Source organism: Gymnogyps californianus, chromosome 4 (assembly GCF_018139145.2).
Source record: "Gymnogyps californianus isolate 813 chromosome 4, ASM1813914v2, whole genome shotgun sequence".
NCBI classification, from domain to species: domain Eukaryota; kingdom Metazoa; phylum Chordata; class Aves; order Accipitriformes; family Cathartidae; genus Gymnogyps; species Gymnogyps californianus.
The window spans coordinates 64,764,628-64,781,062 of NC_059474.1; the positions used below are offsets into that span (position 1 = coordinate 64,764,628).

Consider the following 16,435-nt stretch of genomic DNA (forward strand, 5'->3'; position numbering starts at 1 on the left):
GTGTTTCTAGTTGTTTCTAACAAATGTTGCAGAGTCCTGGCCCACTTATCTCTTCCAGTGTTCTCATTTTCTGTTCCTACCAGCCAGTGCAGCCGGCAGACCATTACTCTTAGCAACAATCTTCTCACCATCGTTTTACCATTCCAGAAAGCTTTTCAGGAGATGCTTAAAGTACTTGACTTCAAGGTGGGCGTCAAGTATTTTCCCAAATCAAGGCATGCTCTCAACTGCATCCAGCCCAGCAAAAAAAAGTTTGTTCGCACAGCAGCTTTACACCCATGTGAAAAGACACACTGCCTGCTCAGACTGAGCAACAAATCCAAATGGCAAAACACAGCCAATAAAGCCTTCGCCATTTCAAAGAGAAGAGGAACATCAGGGATGAGATAACTCCTGTCCCTGGGGTTGGTCTGATGCGCTTATAGTTCTGGTGCAAACCCTTCCCTTAGCTCAGAATTGCTCTGTCACAATTTCAAACAAGATTCAAGACTCTGAAAATTAAAACTCCCTTAAAAGCAGGTTCAAACATCTATCACAAAACAAAGTGAGATAGGTTGAAGATGAAATTAAATGTGGGCTTTTCTTGCTTACTGGGGCTCCAAGCACAGCTTAACATACTGATGTTATATGCATTTGCAAAAAACAGAAGCTATTTCTAGAACTGTTTCTTTTAAGTGCATCTTTAAATCCAAGCCAGTTCAAAGGTCAGGTGCTTTTCAAGACTTCAAATTTGAGATCTTTTTTCCTTCCTCCCTTACCCTCACCTTTAAATGAATCACATTTGCAAAGTGAAACATAATGTTCCCAGATTAGATCGTCACCACACACAAAAGCACACCACTTCAAAGCCAAGATCAGCATCACTATATGCTCTGCACTGGAACATTCAGAGCTACAGGTGAGATCTAATTCTGGCTGCAGATTTCTGTGGTTCTATGGGATCTCATGCCAAGGTGTCCTTCACTAAGCCATGCAGCTACTCTGGAAAATACGTTGGTGGTTAAGCATATTAAGCATGTACACTGTCATTTCTGCATTTACAAAGCAAGGTTTTTTTTCCTTCTTGTTTATATGTTTTTTGAAAGGCATAATCTAAAGATTGAAATAGGACAGAGTGTGCTTTTCAGATACCTCTTACTTTTTTCCATAGCTCTCCAGCTGCAGGCAGCAGTTGCGTGCCAGCAGCCCACACGCATGAGCCACCTGGCCCTGGCACCTCACTGTGCCCTGGAGTCTACCCCTGCATTTCAGCCCAAGGCTGGTGTTTGCCAGGAATCAGAAATGATGCCCAAGTTTGGGTTCGGAAAGGTTTGACACTTTATACTGGCTGCCTTCTCACCATAGCTGCTGGGAAAAACACAAGCAGCACTGATGGTTCTCAGAAAGCTTTATAAAAAGCCTAGTATGGACAACTTTTAATTTTGAAAGGAAATCTGGCAAGGCAATGCAAATAATGACTACTTCAATTCCCCTTATATTAAAATGACATAGGCAAGCTGTGTTAGACTACTATGTGGATTACACAATTTTACAAATCGACTGGCATTGTCATTAATGTCCCTAATTTCTATTGTCCAGAGTACAGAGCTTCACCTGCTCTGAGCACGCCACATGGACTATGTCACTTCACTGTTAATGCGAGAAACTTAGCAAATGACAGATCTGAAGTGCCTGCCAGTGTCGCAAGTAGAGTAGTAAAATGGATAAGAAAGAACAATTTTCTTGTTCCTTGCATTTATTTGGAGGTGCAGAAGCTATGCTGTCTGCATTATAATGTGCTGCTTCACATCCCAGGCCTAGAACCTTATCCAACACATCTTCCTCTGTCCAATGTAATAATTCCTCTGGCTTAGAGATGCAAGTTTGACATGCGCTGTAACATGGGGTCAGGAGAGGTCATGGTACAGCATCTCCAAGAACAGAGAGGTCAACAAATCTGGCTGTAGGATGGATGGAAAAGGCCTCTTCTCCCCTTGCAGCCCTGGTGGCTGCCCTACACCAGTCCTCTCTATTTTTGACAGAGCAAAAGACCATTTCTCCCCCAAACACAAGCGTGTGTGTGAAGGTAATGCCATGAGACATGTGGGCTCCCAGCCTCATGGATGACAGGAGCACCTACTCATAGGACTGCTGCTGCCAAGTCTTTCTGCACTGCATCACCCCTAACAGACTTTTAAAATAGCAGAGGGAGTCACAGTGGGGTCCTTAGGGCCTGTCAGCAAAGTCAGCATCCCTGGAACATCCCTCAAATCCTGCCTAACATTTCCTCTGCTCCCTGCTTCCCAGATCTGGTCCTTCACTCTCCAGCTGGACCACCTGGATGTGAAGTATGTTTATGGCCAGGTTTAGAAAAGGACCGCTCATGCTTCCTGCACAGTCTGACGTATGCAAAGCTGCTGTTTCACAGGCTGCTAAGTGAAGAGACATGTTTGTTATCACAAGCGAGGTCACTGTCCCACAGCACCAGGCAGTCACAAGGAGACACTGAGCCCCACCTCAGTGCATGCTCTCTCACCATGTATGCTCAAACGTGCTTTTATGTGTCAGCCACACACACATGCTTTTAATTAACATTCAGGAAAGAGACATGTAAAAGCATTTCTAAATCACTTCTGATTATCTTTTAAGGCATTCACAGCTACAGTAAATCCCATTGCACTAAGTGGTTAGGAAAAAAAATAATGGAAGTGAGCTAATGCCACAGGAAATGCTGTTTGAATTAAATATGGTGCCAATCCGGGGGCCTGAAATGCCACTCACAAACCGGGGACACAGACAAATTACATTTGCAAAATTGTTCTGCGAGGAGAATTGGGATCATCTTCTCTGCAGCTATTAGGAAAACTTGCTCATTCTTGTATTTTGCTCTCCAGCCACGTAGCAGGTTTTGACGCCAACCTCACAAGGTTAGAAGTGTGCCACCATCCATCCACGGTATACAACAGCCTCATAACAAGACAATGCTGTGGCACCCTGTCTTGGGCAAGACAAAAGCTCTGTGTTTGTGGCAAGATCTGACTCGCAAGAGAAAGACAATTGCTCATGCTGCTCAGCAAGTCCTCACTTGCAGCAACATAGCTGTAATCATTGCCAGATGCACAGGGAAGATGAAGTGTTTTAGAAATGCTTTGACTTGACCTCTAAGCAAAAGCAAACTTTGTACGGAGCATTCACAAGGAAAAGGTGCACATTTAACTGAGTGAGTAATAAAGCAAACCCCTCCCCCTCCCTGCCTGCCCCCCGTCCAAGCGCAGACCTGTTCTCTGGGATGCAGGAAGGTCACTGGTTGCAGGCAGAGTACCTGTTGGTCCAGTAGGTAATGCATAAGCCACAGAAGTTGCTGGAGGTCCTGGCCTGCCATGCTGAAAGGATGTGCCAGAAGGAGGAAGAGGGAAGGAAGAGACGGGATTGAGGCTCGTTGGGGAGGGTTGAGGCTGCCCGGGGTACAGCGGGGAGGGCATGGAGTGGACAGCGGCAGAGGGCAGGTAGGGAGGGGTGGTGTTAGGGGCAGGGTTTGGGTAAGAGGCTGAAGCAGGGACAGCAATAGGCTGCTGAGGCTGATAGAGAGCCGGTCCCCCTGTTCCACAAGAGTACTGCTGTGTGGCCTGATACGCTACAAACAGGGAGAAAAGACATTCAGTCAGTGAGTTCATAACAGGAGCAGGTTTCATCTGCCTCTGCTTCCTTCTCCACCTGACTCGACTCTCTTCCTGCCCCTTCCCCCTCAAACCACTTACCTGCCCAGCCAAATCCTGGCTTCCACAACTCTACCTGCACTTGCAGGACTGCTCAAAACCTCAGCCTGCCACTGCGAGCGGTGAGCCAGAGAAAGGACTTTCTTGGCTGTAAGGACTCCCATTCTCCCACACAGACTCTCCTGCCCAGAGCCACCACGCCACTCGGGGTGGGGCTGGGGCACATGGACACTGCTGCTCTGGCTGTTTTCTGGACTACTGCAATCCTCATGGTGCCTCTCAGGGAAGGGAAACCCCTGCCCCAGGTTTGCACAAAGGGAAAGCCTAGGCCAAGGAAGTGAACAGCAGACTCTGGAAGTGAATGCACACTCACAGCCTTTCACTGTGGGCCCTGCAGCTCAACTTCACTGCCTCTTTTCTGCCCATCTATGCCCATTTTTTCCTCCCTGGTGCCTGTACTTTCAGTCCCCTGCTTTCAGTGTGTCAGTGCTCTGCCTCCTTCCTCACTCACCTCTACTACTGCCCTTGTCTCCTCACTCACCTCTACTACTGCCCTTGTCTCCTCATCCCCCTTCCCATCTTCATGGAGTCCCAACGAGAACTGGATGGCCTGGCTGCAAACAGATGAGTTGGGTCCCTCTTTGCCAGGCCCATGCTGCTTCTCCAGGACTCACACTGGGGGGTTTCTGACCCCAGCAAACCCTTGGGAAGGGCCAGCTGAGGAGTGAGTCTAAGAGCTGTGGGCAGACACCTTCTCAGCACAGACAGTACCTGACAGAGGGTGCCTGATGTCTGGACCCCACCAAGAAATGACAATCCTCAGATGTCATCTCAGGAGCTTTGCCCCCCCCCCCCCCCCCCCCCCCCCCCCCCCCCCCCCCCCCCAAGAAATGTGGGACTGGCTTGGTCTGAACCCTCCCAGCCCCAAGGAGGGGACTGGCTATCCCCACGTAAATGTGGCCTCATCACCTGGCTGGCCCACTTGGGTGGGAGGGAGAGAGGAGCTACTGCTACTCACTCTGCGGGTATGTAGGCCGGGTGCCTGCTTGTGAGTACATGCTGTAATTGGAAGATGTGGCTTGCTGCGGTGGCATGTTGGGGTTAACGGCACCTGGCATGATAAACCCTGGAGGAGGTGGGTTGTCTCCCTGTAAAAAAAGATTGCAGGAAAAAGGGTAGGAGGAGATAGGATTTAGTCAGCAACAGTAATGCAATGCTGAAGCAAAACTGTAACAAAATGATCAGTTCACATTTCAAGGCCTGAAACCACATTCCCTGGAAGAGCCACCAGCACAGGGGCAAATGCCTCCAACCACCCCAGTGCCTTAGGGCGCCCAGCATAACACTGAAAGCACAGCCTGTATGTGCAGTGACTTCAGCAGCAGCAGAGCAGCACACACCTTCCTGCACAAAGAAGAGGTCCCTGCCAGCACTGCCTGTTTTTCAGGCAGTTCAAGAGCACCCTGCCATCCACAGCTTTCAACTAAACAACTTAAACATTAACCCTGAAGCTTCTAATTTCCATGGGAAAGAGGGAAAGGAAAAATATCATCACACTTCAAATATTCCAGTGTGGGGCAAGGGCTGGGGAGGCTCAGGTCACACTGAGCTCCCACTCAAGGCTTTCCAGAGCCACTCATCGGGGCGTTGGTAAAAAAAAATGTAACATAAGACACAGAAGAACAAAACCAGAGCACACGTGGAAGCTGCTCCTTCCGTCTATCCGTACCAGACTGTGTCAAGCACACAGACTACACCAGGGGACATACTGGGGTGGAGCAGGGGCTCAGAGAGGAATAATGAAGGTTATACCTGTGTGTCAGAGGGACAGCCTGCAGGAGGATGGCTGGGAAGGGCAGTAGGAGTTTTGTTACTCCAGGTAGTGACAGTAGGGGCAATTCTAACCTGAATTGAACAAAGAAATACCAATCATGGAAAACAAAACAATAAAAAAAGTCTAAAGGGTTTCACAAAACTAGATGCAAAGAAGTGAACACAAAAAGGTTTGCATGCTGGCACTTGTAACAGCCATAAAATCTCAGAGGAAGAAGGAAAAGTACATTCAAGACAGACAAAATCACTGTGCACTGGAGCCAAAGTGAATTGCAGAGTGAAGACCAAGCACAGCAGAGATGCAGCTGCAACAGGCTGTGGAGCAAGTGCAGTGTTACACATGCCAGTGAGCCAGGTCTGCCTCTTTCATCACATTTTCCTATTGCAGAAGCTTCCCCCAGGCTACTGCATCACACTGAGTATCACTAACCACAGCTGGAAGTCCCAAGTTCCATGTTAAATTCAAACATACTGCCTCACACAAAAGCAGTCTGTTTAAATCAAGCTTAAGATGAATTAAAAAAGGTTAAAATCTGATATTCAGCTCTTACACATGCACAAACACACATCTTAATGCTAATTGCTTCCCAGCCAGTCTCCCACAGCTCCTTTCCTCTGTCTTCCTTCTTTGCCACTCCAAAGCCCTTCAGTTCCATACGATCACTACTGCCTTTCTGATGAGACAGAAACCAAGAACCTCCTATGCCTGCGATGTCCCTGAGCAAGGAGAGGGCGTGCTGCCCAGCAGCGGGATGCACAGCCAGGGTCAGGAGCCTGACACCCCACCTGAGTGCAGGCAGAGGGAAAACTGTGGCCCTGAAGTCCTGGCTGGCTGGCTCCCCTTTCATGCCTGTTTTTTTCAGATGAAAAAGAGAGTTCAAAAACCTATGCTGAAAGGAAACCAAGTTTTAAGTACATGTTCCTATTTGGGACAGCAATTAAACAAAACCACACAAAAAAAAAAACCCCAAAAGCTGCCTCAAGCTTGAACAAGCCCTATGTACACACTTTCTTAAAAGGAAGTCAAACAAAACAAGTATCCTAAGACTCAAATATGTCATTTCTTTCCATTCTGGTTCATCAGCATACCGCTAGGCACCTTTCTGATACGGCACCTGTCCCCTTCAAGCCGTTCTTGCTGAGCATGAGCTCCCTGGAAAGCCAAGAACACAGGGGGTAACTCACTTGCAGTGTGCTCGTGGGGTTGTGATACACCCAGTCTTTTATTAATGAGCAGGGCTTGCTTAAATAATAGCTTGAGGCATTCCTGAAACAGCAGGACAAAGAAGGAAGTCTGGTTTAAAAAGCATTGCTAAGATCACGCCATCTAGAGGACAGCTGCTATTTTCCACAGCCAAACGGGAAATACGCAGCGTTGCTTCTCAAGGCAATTCACTGGTTACAAGGAAGAAGGTCAAAGACACAGGAAAGAATAGCAGTTAATTACTGACAATGATGCATTTAAAATCATATGCAGTGGCGTTAGCAAGGTAATCTTGTATGAACAGGATGAAGGCTTTGTCCCTCCTGAAATCTACCTTGTTAACACCCTGGAGAGAAGGCGAAGGCACACACAATTGTTGGCATCAAGAGGGAGAGAACAAAGCCCAACTCCCCCCCACTTTTCAGCCCTTCTTCCTTCTTGCCCCCATTTTTCTGGCCGGCAGTGCTTGAAGGGCAGCACTGACAGAGACATGCCATGTCTCTGTGCCATGCTTGTGACATGTCTCATGTCATGCTTGTGCCAATCTCCTCTGTGCAAGGAGAACACCTGCAGCACTAACACAGCTCTGCTCTCAGGAAAGCCCAGCCCAGAGCCCCTGTGTAGGGCAGGACCAGATGAGCTCCAGCACTGTGCTGAGGGATTAGGGACTTGGCGATGCTCTTTAAGCATGCACACAGCCAGGGCTGCCCACCACACCACACTCCAGTGATGGCCAACATGGTCTGATGCAGTGTTGTCCTCAGGCTAGAGATAAAACCAGGGCATCTGCCTCCTCTATTTCTCCTCTTCCTCCCTGCACAGCCCCCAGCTCCCTTATTAGTCCCATACTAACCGGGTCTTTCTTCTGGCACAGCTCACTCTCAGCCCAGGCCTGCCTCCCCGTCCCTGTCTCACCTCCTGCCCGTGCTGCCTATGCCTCCTTACGCCTGGCTGGGAAGGTGTTTTCATAGTAGGCTGTACTCACAACTGCTGAAACATGCCCTCAGTTTGCTACTGCCACTGCTCAGCAACTTCTGCAGCCAACATTAGAGCTGGGGGAGGGAAATAATCAGCCCCAGAAGAGGCTGGTGAGCAGCATGAGCAAGCTGCAAGGCCTGCAGGGATGGGACGACATCAGGGACTATGAGAGCAAGCACAGAAAAATCCTGCAGTGCTCTCCCGCACAGTCATTCTTGGCACTGAAGCACATTTTCAAACAAAGGGGAAAACACCTAATCTTCAGAAGCAGGCCACTTGACAAGGTGTTTAACGGATGTTTCCAAATGAGGAGTAAAGGAGGCATCTGTACTGATTGAAAAGCAGCACCAATGACTTTCACCACAAGGCTATTGGTAGAGGTACATCATATAGCCCCAGCTCAGATCAAGAAAAAGGAAAAAAAAAATCCTCTATCCATCACTCTCCAGAACTCAAGCACCATGTCCCTCCCTGACTGCCAAAAAACCATTTACCTGTTGGTAATACTGCTGGGCTGGAGCCTGGGGCCCTTGCATCTGTCCACCCACAGGGCCAGCTCGTCCTTTGGGCATGGGCTGTCTCTCATACGGTGCCTTGAGGGCCTCCTGTCCCACTGTGAGCTCCCCTTGGGCTCTGCAAAGCCTGTCCCGTAACAGCATGATGTTTGGCTGCAATCAGAAAAGGATAGTGAAGGAAGGTTAACTGCACTGCCTGTCACCCAGTGCATCACACCAAGAGGCTGACTGGCCAGACACTGATGAGCGCTCTCTCAGAAGCCTGCTCTGCTTTATTTGACTGAAATAAGTCTTTTCTGTGTAAGACATGGGGCCGTTGGAACTGCCTTACATGTGCCTGCCTCCCATCTTGGGCTGCATCATTCCCAAGCCAGCCCCGTCTACAAATATCAGCTGATGTAAGATGAGAAATCAAAAGAAAACAACCAACCAAGTGTCAAGGTACAGGTTTCACTGTGTCTGGCTTGCAGGAGGGACAGCTGCCCCTTTGGCAGCCACTGGCTGCAAGGACAAGGGTGTGAAACAAAGAGGGAGAAGAACAAGGCCGTGTACTTCTGCCAGCTCAGTGAGGCCTACGCAGGCAGAGGGGAAACAGCCTGACCATCACATCCTGAGGTGCGTTTCAAATGGCAGTCCTGCTGGCTAACTGCACCATGCAGAGACCTTTGCTCACCTGTTCACACAGAGAGAGGGAGTAAAAAACCTGAAGTCCCCGTACCTGGTTGGTGTTCGCAGGGAGGAAGGTCAAAGCTGCAGCAATGCTGCCCTGGGCAGCCAGGAGGTTGGCATACTGGCTCATCTTCTCAGCCAAAAGGGCCCCGACAGCATTAGGGTCCACAGCCTGGGTGAGCTGCACGGCTTTGCGCAGGATTACAACTTTCTCTATTAAATCCTGGAAGATGAGAAAAAAACCAAAACCCACAAATGAGAACAATGGGGTGAAGTAGGCCCTGGCTAACAACTGTTGTGGAGGGCTGTTCCTCAGGGCAGCCCTGCAGAACCCCACTGACCCGACGGGAAGCCCAAGCCAAGTGCAGGTTTCCCAGACAGTTACAGCTGCACCGAAGGCACGACTTTCCTAGCACGTGACACGATAGAACAGCAAGTGGCAACCGCGCACCAAGTGGCTTCTAACAGCAAAGCCAGCAGCGCATCAGGTAGAGTTCAAAGCCAAAAGAACTGCTTTTATTAAACAGGATTTCAGGGCCCTATCAGCACTGAGCATGTCCACCAAAACAGTATGCTTTCATAAAAAATATCATAAATATTAATACATAAATATAATACATCTGGTGAGAGCCAAGAGACTGAACGGAAAACATCATGCCCATCACCACTATTAGTGCTGGGGTGCCGCACATTTGTTTGCAGCATTTTAGTAAGTCAGTTCTTAACCATCTTAACAACTCCCTTGGGAGAGTTGTCCATGGTTTTCTGGTTGTTACTGCAAAAAAAAAAATTCCTGATATTCACCAGGAATACTCCATATCTTGCCTTCCTTGCATATCCCCAAATACCAGAGTTCGTCTTGGTTGGGTTTCCTTCTAGTGCTAAGTTACTGACCAGAAAATGTTCCTGTTTTCTCATGTTTTTCTTACTCACGCTGTATTATATTGGAAGATACAACAAATATTCATTTACCAATATTAACATGCAATGCCTCTTTAAAATCTAAAATAGATTTAATGAGCGTACCATACACAGGATTTCAACCATACATCACTAATAAGGACTGTTTACTGACTGCTCAATAATACATTTTTGTTTTTCCCAACAAATCAGTACTTCAAGAGAGGCAAGTAAAAAAAAAAAATCAAGATAACCAACAGCTTCTACGAGTTTCAGCAATTCCACATCATAGTAAATAAGCAGCCTAATTATGACTCCAACAATATTTTTCAGCTTTAGTGTCCGAGAGAGCAAAGCAATGCAATCAAAATGCAAATTCAAACTGAAGGCAAATCTGTAAGCGAAGCCCTCACAATCAAGAGACTGGAAAGTAATTTTTATATTCAAAACTGGAGCTAATAATGAGAATTAAAACTCAGATATACTCCAGTTCCTTCGATTAACTAAACAGAGACTCACAGCACTGCCAGGTAACATTACTTCAAGTACTTTCTAAAATTGGTCCTTCAAAGGCCCTGAACAGATGGAAGAAACTAAGATTATACTATAAAATGAATTATTCCATAATTGCTTCATCTCACTGTCATCAATCCTATTCCCCCCTAGATATTTGCTATATGCAATACATTTCACTGCTGGAAACCAAACCCTGTATGGGCAACCCCCTAGAGAAAACTCTCATGAGAGCCTTCCTACAGTTTCCTCTCCAGATTTAACTTTATTAGATTTCTTCCCCTGAACATCCAAGCCATCTCTTCCAAAAGCAAAAACGTCCAAGTATTCCCCTACTGCAAAAGATGCAAGCATTCAAAGCCCCTTCTTTACCAAAACACTCTAAGCCCTATAACTATCTTTTTACCCAAGAAGCGTATTAGCATGACTACCCAAAGAACAGAGCAGACAGGAGGGTCATCGTGCTTCACAACACGTTTTCCAATATCATATTTACATGTTATTTCTACAAAAGCCACTCACTCATTCCAGAAGGAAAAGGCTTGCATCCTGAGATACATGCAGCTATCAGACAGCATCAAAGCTCTAGACTAGATCATTCAATTTAAGCACCAAATGATTGCAGTTTGTTACTTCCAACATCTTTCTTAACAGAATTACCAACCTGAAGGGACAAGGGGCTGTTTCCATCCTGAGCTTTGGTCCAACAAGCAACGAGTTTTTCCACATTGCCGGCACAAATGTAACAGAGACAAGCCTGTGTCTGCAGAAGGCTGTCCCCCTCACTCTCCAGCCTGTTACCCAGGAGATCTAGGAAAAATATGAACAAAAGATGCTGGTGAATCACTTCAGTGATCCCTCCATCACTGTCGAGGCTGGGGAAGCCTCAACACCTGTTGTGTGCCTGCTCAGCACAGTGAGAAGAGATATTGCCTCTGGGCTCCATTGTTAAGGACATACTCTGGTGTCCAGCACAGATTATCTCATGGGAGCCCAGGGCACTTCAGAGGCAGTTAATGTCATGGCAGCAAGGACTTGTCAAATGCCTGCAAACCTCAGACATGTCAGAGGGGGCAGTCCATCTGCCAACATGACAAAGGACAAGAGGCCAGGGTTCAATTCTCCCCTTCGCCACCCACTTTTTGCAGTCCCTCATTTCAGGAGCATGACTCGAGTGTGCAACCGGCCAAGGCTGTAAGCAACAAAGCCGTGATACTGCTCTGGGCCGATGTGTGCTGAAGTGAGTCGTACAGCTCCCTAGACACCATGGCTAGCATCCAAAGGGCACATGGGTGTCAGGCAGACAGCTACTGGCAATATAACTTCCCTATGGGTTAAACCCAGCCAGCTGTCTGCCATTCAGCACACACGAGGGCAGGCACACTCACTGCCTGTGAAAGAGGACTCCTTCCAAGAAGTCAGAATTGCTCTTGGGAAAGAAGAGCAGAGCGCTTCCCTGAAACATTTCCATTTGTGTCCCATGCACAAACACTCTTAAGACACTGGGCCCTTGGCTGAGACACCTGTCACATCAACATCACCATTACCCATCTGGAAACAGTAAGAGACCAGCAGCTGTGCACTACACAGGCAATGCCAGGACACAGCTGCTCACCAGGGTCTGGGTTCTGTGCCCAGAAAATCAGGGAACATACTGGGAACCCAACACCTCAGAGGTTCCTCTCCTCCTCTGCAACAGGACCGCAGAACTGTATTATCCATCAAAGAAGCTAACAAGGCATTATAATAGTTTACTGGAAGGAAAACAACTGTGGCAAAGTGTAGTTTTGCTGTAAGTGGAATAAATGACATCCAGTCTGTAAACTGTCCTTACCGCAAAGGGCTGCAAACTCATCTGGCCTGGCGTAAGTGAGCACAGCAGCCAAAGCCTCTCTCCAATTCTGCAGATCACAAGACTGCACAATCTCTTTCCAGTTCTTCGTTACCACTGCAGTGATGAGCTTGACCAGAAGGAGAGAGACCACAGTTAAGATCTTGGTAGGATTTCCTTTGTTTTTTAGGATACAGTATAATTTGTATCTATTCAAGTGTACTCATCCCCACTGTATCCAGGGTCATGGCAGATACTGCATTGCAATTCAACAGCTGCACAAGAGTACATTTTACTTCAAAAGGAGTTCAGTGAAAATCACAAAACAATCTCAGATAACACAGACAGGCCAATTGCTACAAAACGTGCAAGAAAAGAATGCACAAATCTCCGCAAGCTAGGATTGCTGCAGATGGTTTTCAGTACTGTTTTTGCAGACAAAGATAACATACCAAGTATTTAGCTACAAATCGTCTACAGAATGCCCAGCAAGGGGTATGAATTTTGTTTGTCAAACTGTTTCATTCAGCTTTAAGCTCTTGGCCTCAGGCTGACCAGTGAGGGGCAGTTGAAAAGGCTGCTCGAAGAAGCAAGTTGGCAGCAATATCAACCTGAGCTGGCTGCAGTATTCCTACCCTGCACCCACACACACAGGCTGCCTGTCCACAAGGCCTCAGAATCAAATTCCAGTTTCTTCCATCTCAAACTCTGCCTCCGGTTATTTTGCTTCAGACAAAAGACAGACTTGGCAGCTCTGCTGCTATTTAGTGAACAAAGCCCTTGTCATGCCAAGACTTCAAGCTCAGAAACAGCTGAACAAGCATTAAGTGTGTAGTTAAGGACCAGAAAAGAAAAAAACACACCTGAACAACAAATGCAAGGTCCTAACTACAAGGTCAACACTCACTTGTTAGTGGTCAGCTCTCCATAAAAATACCTTTTCCCAGAGGATGAACTACAGTGAAGAAATTTCCCACACACTACAAAATTCTCCTTCCTCTGATAAGGTCAGAGGCAGGAAAGGAGCTGGGGGCAGGGGAAGAAATCCTGCAGAGTCTTAATACTTGAGATTTTCCTCTTTTCACTTTTCCACTACTAGAAATGCAAATTGTTCCTATCTCAAACTGGATTGCAGGCGATGACCAGCAAAATCCCACTTACAGACCTTAGCCTGTGGTGCTGCGTGCCCTAACTCCCCAAGTAACTGTGTTTTGCAGTCTTCAGCCCTGCTCCAGGAAAGCACTTAAGCACATGCCCATTTTATAGGCAGCCTCCTGCTACTGTATAAAATGCCCTTCTTTGACAATGGACTGCTAAAAAGCGACCATGATCAACTTTCTCCCCTCCTCTAAAAGTGGCCATCCTTGCCAAACCAATTGTCCTGTGCTCTTTTAAGGCCACTTCTCCTGTTTCATCCTCCTGTTGCTACTTTCTCACGTCAGCAGTAAAGAAGAAAGATTTGAACGAGCAGCATCAGCAATCCCTAGCATTGCAAAAAGCTGAAAAGAATAATAACCAGCTGGCCATAACACGCTGTCTCCTAGACAAAGGGTGATTGATCTGCCCTGGGCATACCTGGCTCTTTTCTGTGCATGTGGTGAAACGAAGCATTGGCAAAATCTGTTAAGACTGATCACATGAAGAAATCAACATAATACTGCTGGCACTGAGCATTGGTCATGTGCAGCTCTTGAAAAAGGTGACAAGGTAACAGACTGAAATGTGTGCTGCTTAAGATATTTATCAGTGAGAATCTACTAGTGTATATGCAACTCAGACACTGGAGACAAGGTAAAGAATACTCTTCTTGTGTATTGATATCCAGGCAGTGTGTGTCTTCTCTCCTTATCAATGCATTAAAAAAGAATAACAGAAATCCTTCTGCTCTGAGATCTTGTGGATGACTTGAATACTTGTTAGCTTCTCACAGAAATAAACCTATGAAATGGCAGGAAAACTTTTAAGGTGAAAAAGGGAGTTGCCAAAGGCCTACATGCATGTTGTTTCTTAACTGCAAAAACATACCCTGGTAATTTTGCTCTGCATCTTAGCAAAGTACTTTTCCTGTGTCCTAGAAAGCAGCTCTTGTCCGCCTGCGATGGCCAAGATAATGGCGTCAGCCATGCGGTTATCGTGCAAGCAGAGATCTACTGCGCTCTCAAAGTTACCCGTCAGCAAAGCCTGGGTAATCAAACCGTCCACATCTGCAACAACAGAGGAATGCATTTTCAAATGATGGCACAAAAGTCACTTAAATATGCAACAGCAGGTGATTCTGTCCAACTGTACAACACCATGCAAAGTTCTCTGCAAACCAGCCTGCTCCAGGCCGGTACTTACAGGGATGCTCAAGTTCATCTCCAGTCTCAAACACACTATGGTCACAGCCACATCAGGTGGGGCACTGTCAAGCATCACTTACCTTACTGCAGAGCAAGATGCTGGTAAATGCCAGCAAGATGCCAGAGGTCTAAATGACCTCTGAAACAACTACCCTGCATACAGTGCTAGAAACAAAGTCAACTCTAGGCAGGGGTCTGTGTTATTCAAGATCCCCTGGGAGTTTCTGTACAAACAGCGACATTAGCACTTCATGCTTGATCAGGTGTGTGTTCCTTTATATCAGAAATCACTCAGAGTAGCTGCATTTCAGCGATGAGACATACAAGTGCTGTATACTTACTTCCCTTCCCTAAAGAAGCTGTATTTTCAAGTGCTTTGAGACTGCTGTGAAATGAATGGAGTTAGAGGCAAGTAATGATAATCCTTCACAATCTGTGCAGAAATCGCCTTCTCACTGGAAGACCAGTATCAACACCAGTACTTAGAAATATCAGCACATACAATGAAATCAATATCAAGGCCTTTTTTACCTCCACTAACAGAGATGTTAAATGTCTTCTTTGCAGATCCCAAATCTTCAGTTTCTTGTTTACGGTCCTTCACCCTCTAAGAGAAAGGAAAAACATAGGTTTTGAGATTATGTAAACACTTGGAATACACACACACATATTTAAAAAAATATGGCTCTTGCATTACAAGTTAAAGATAGACAGACTACCAGTCGCCTAAGAGATCATTAACTTAGAAGGGAAGAGTATCCCTGCCATTTGTTAGAACACTGTTTCAGCACAGGATAATCAACTTCCCCTGGTGCCTGCACAAAGTCACCTCCTAAGCACACTGAGAAAGGCCTGGGCTTATCAAAGGACCTCCAGTGCATGTAAACACACCATTATAAAATCACTGTTCTGAGAGATCAGAATGGACCATTTTTTAAAATGGGTGCCAAGGGAAAAAAGCACTGGAAGCCCCAGATTTCTAACCATCAGGGAAGGCTTATGCAAGCACAAGTGTGCATACCCAGAGATCAAATATACCAGCAACCAGACACCGGGATCCTGGGTACTGACTTGCATACGCACATCCGTGCCCGTATGTCCTGGTTTCGGCTGGGACAGAGTTAACTCTCTTCTTAGTAGCTGGTACAGTGCTGTGTTTTGGATTTCGTGTGAAAATAATGTCAATAACACACTGATGGTTTAGCTGTTGCTGAGTAGCACTTATCCCAAGTTAAGGATTTTTCAGTTTCCCATGCTCTGCCAGCAAGCACATGTGTAAGAAGCTGGGAGGGAGCATAGCCGGGGCAGCTGACCTGAACTAGTCAAGGCGATATTCCATACCATGGAACATCATGCCCAGTATATAAACAGGGGCGAGTTGGCCGGGAGGGGCAGATCACGGCTCTGGCATCGGTCAGCGGGTGATGAGCAATTGCACTGTGCATCACTGGTTTCCCCCCCTTCTTTTTTTTTTTGTTATATTCCTTTTCATTACTATTATTATTATTACATTTCATTATTATTATTGTTAGTATTATATTTTACTTTAGTTATTAAACCGTTCTTATCTCAACCCATGAGTTTTACCTTCTTTCCCGATTCTCCTCCCCATCCCACTGGGGGCAGGTAGGGGAGTGAGGGAGCGGCTGCATGGTGCTTAGCTGCTGACTGGGGTTAAACCATGACACCATATATACACAACCCCCTCAAAGCAAAACAACAGCCACAACCACAAAATCAGAAACCTTCTCCCTTCCCTCCTCTTTCAACTTCAACCCCTACTAAGAATAAGTCTACCATAATGCTACCTAGGTTTCACTTTGCTCCACTTAGACTTTCAGCTCATCCTTGAAACACTCTGCACTAGGCTACACTCTAGTTTAATTAAGCAAAACACATGAACACATGCTTAATTTTCAACACAGAAGTCCAGTGTGGTCCACACAGACTTAAGT

The 16,435-nt window shown here is 46.6% G+C and overlaps 1 protein-coding gene across 14 annotated transcripts in view; it reads right to left on the reverse strand.

Annotated features, from left to right (window-relative positions):
* Window positions 1–16,435, reverse strand: part of SEC31A (SEC31 homolog A, COPII coat complex component) — a 45,898-nt gene that overhangs the window by 9,670 nt on the left and 19,793 nt on the right. For 5 of the 14 annotated variants that reach the window (XM_050896583.1, XM_050896571.1, XM_050896570.1 and 2 more), the window contains 9 exons: window positions 15,012–15,087; window positions 14,164–14,342; window positions 12,142–12,268; window positions 10,972–11,117; window positions 8,944–9,117; window positions 8,205–8,378; window positions 5,508–5,600; window positions 4,714–4,843; window positions 3,257–3,613 (listed from right to left, as the gene is read on the reverse strand). In XM_050896583.1, coding sequence (XP_050752540.1) covers window positions 3,257–3,613; window positions 4,714–4,843; window positions 5,508–5,600; window positions 8,205–8,378; window positions 8,944–9,117; window positions 10,972–11,117; window positions 12,142–12,268; window positions 14,164–14,342; window positions 15,012–15,087 — 1,456 coding nt within the window. The remainder of the gene's footprint in view (window positions 1–3,256; window positions 3,614–4,713; window positions 4,844–5,507; window positions 5,601–8,204; window positions 8,379–8,943; window positions 9,118–10,971; window positions 11,118–12,141; window positions 12,269–14,163; window positions 14,343–15,011; window positions 15,088–16,435) is intronic. The other 9 variants (XM_050896577.1, XM_050896574.1, XM_050896572.1 and 6 more) reach the window with 6 other exon arrangements.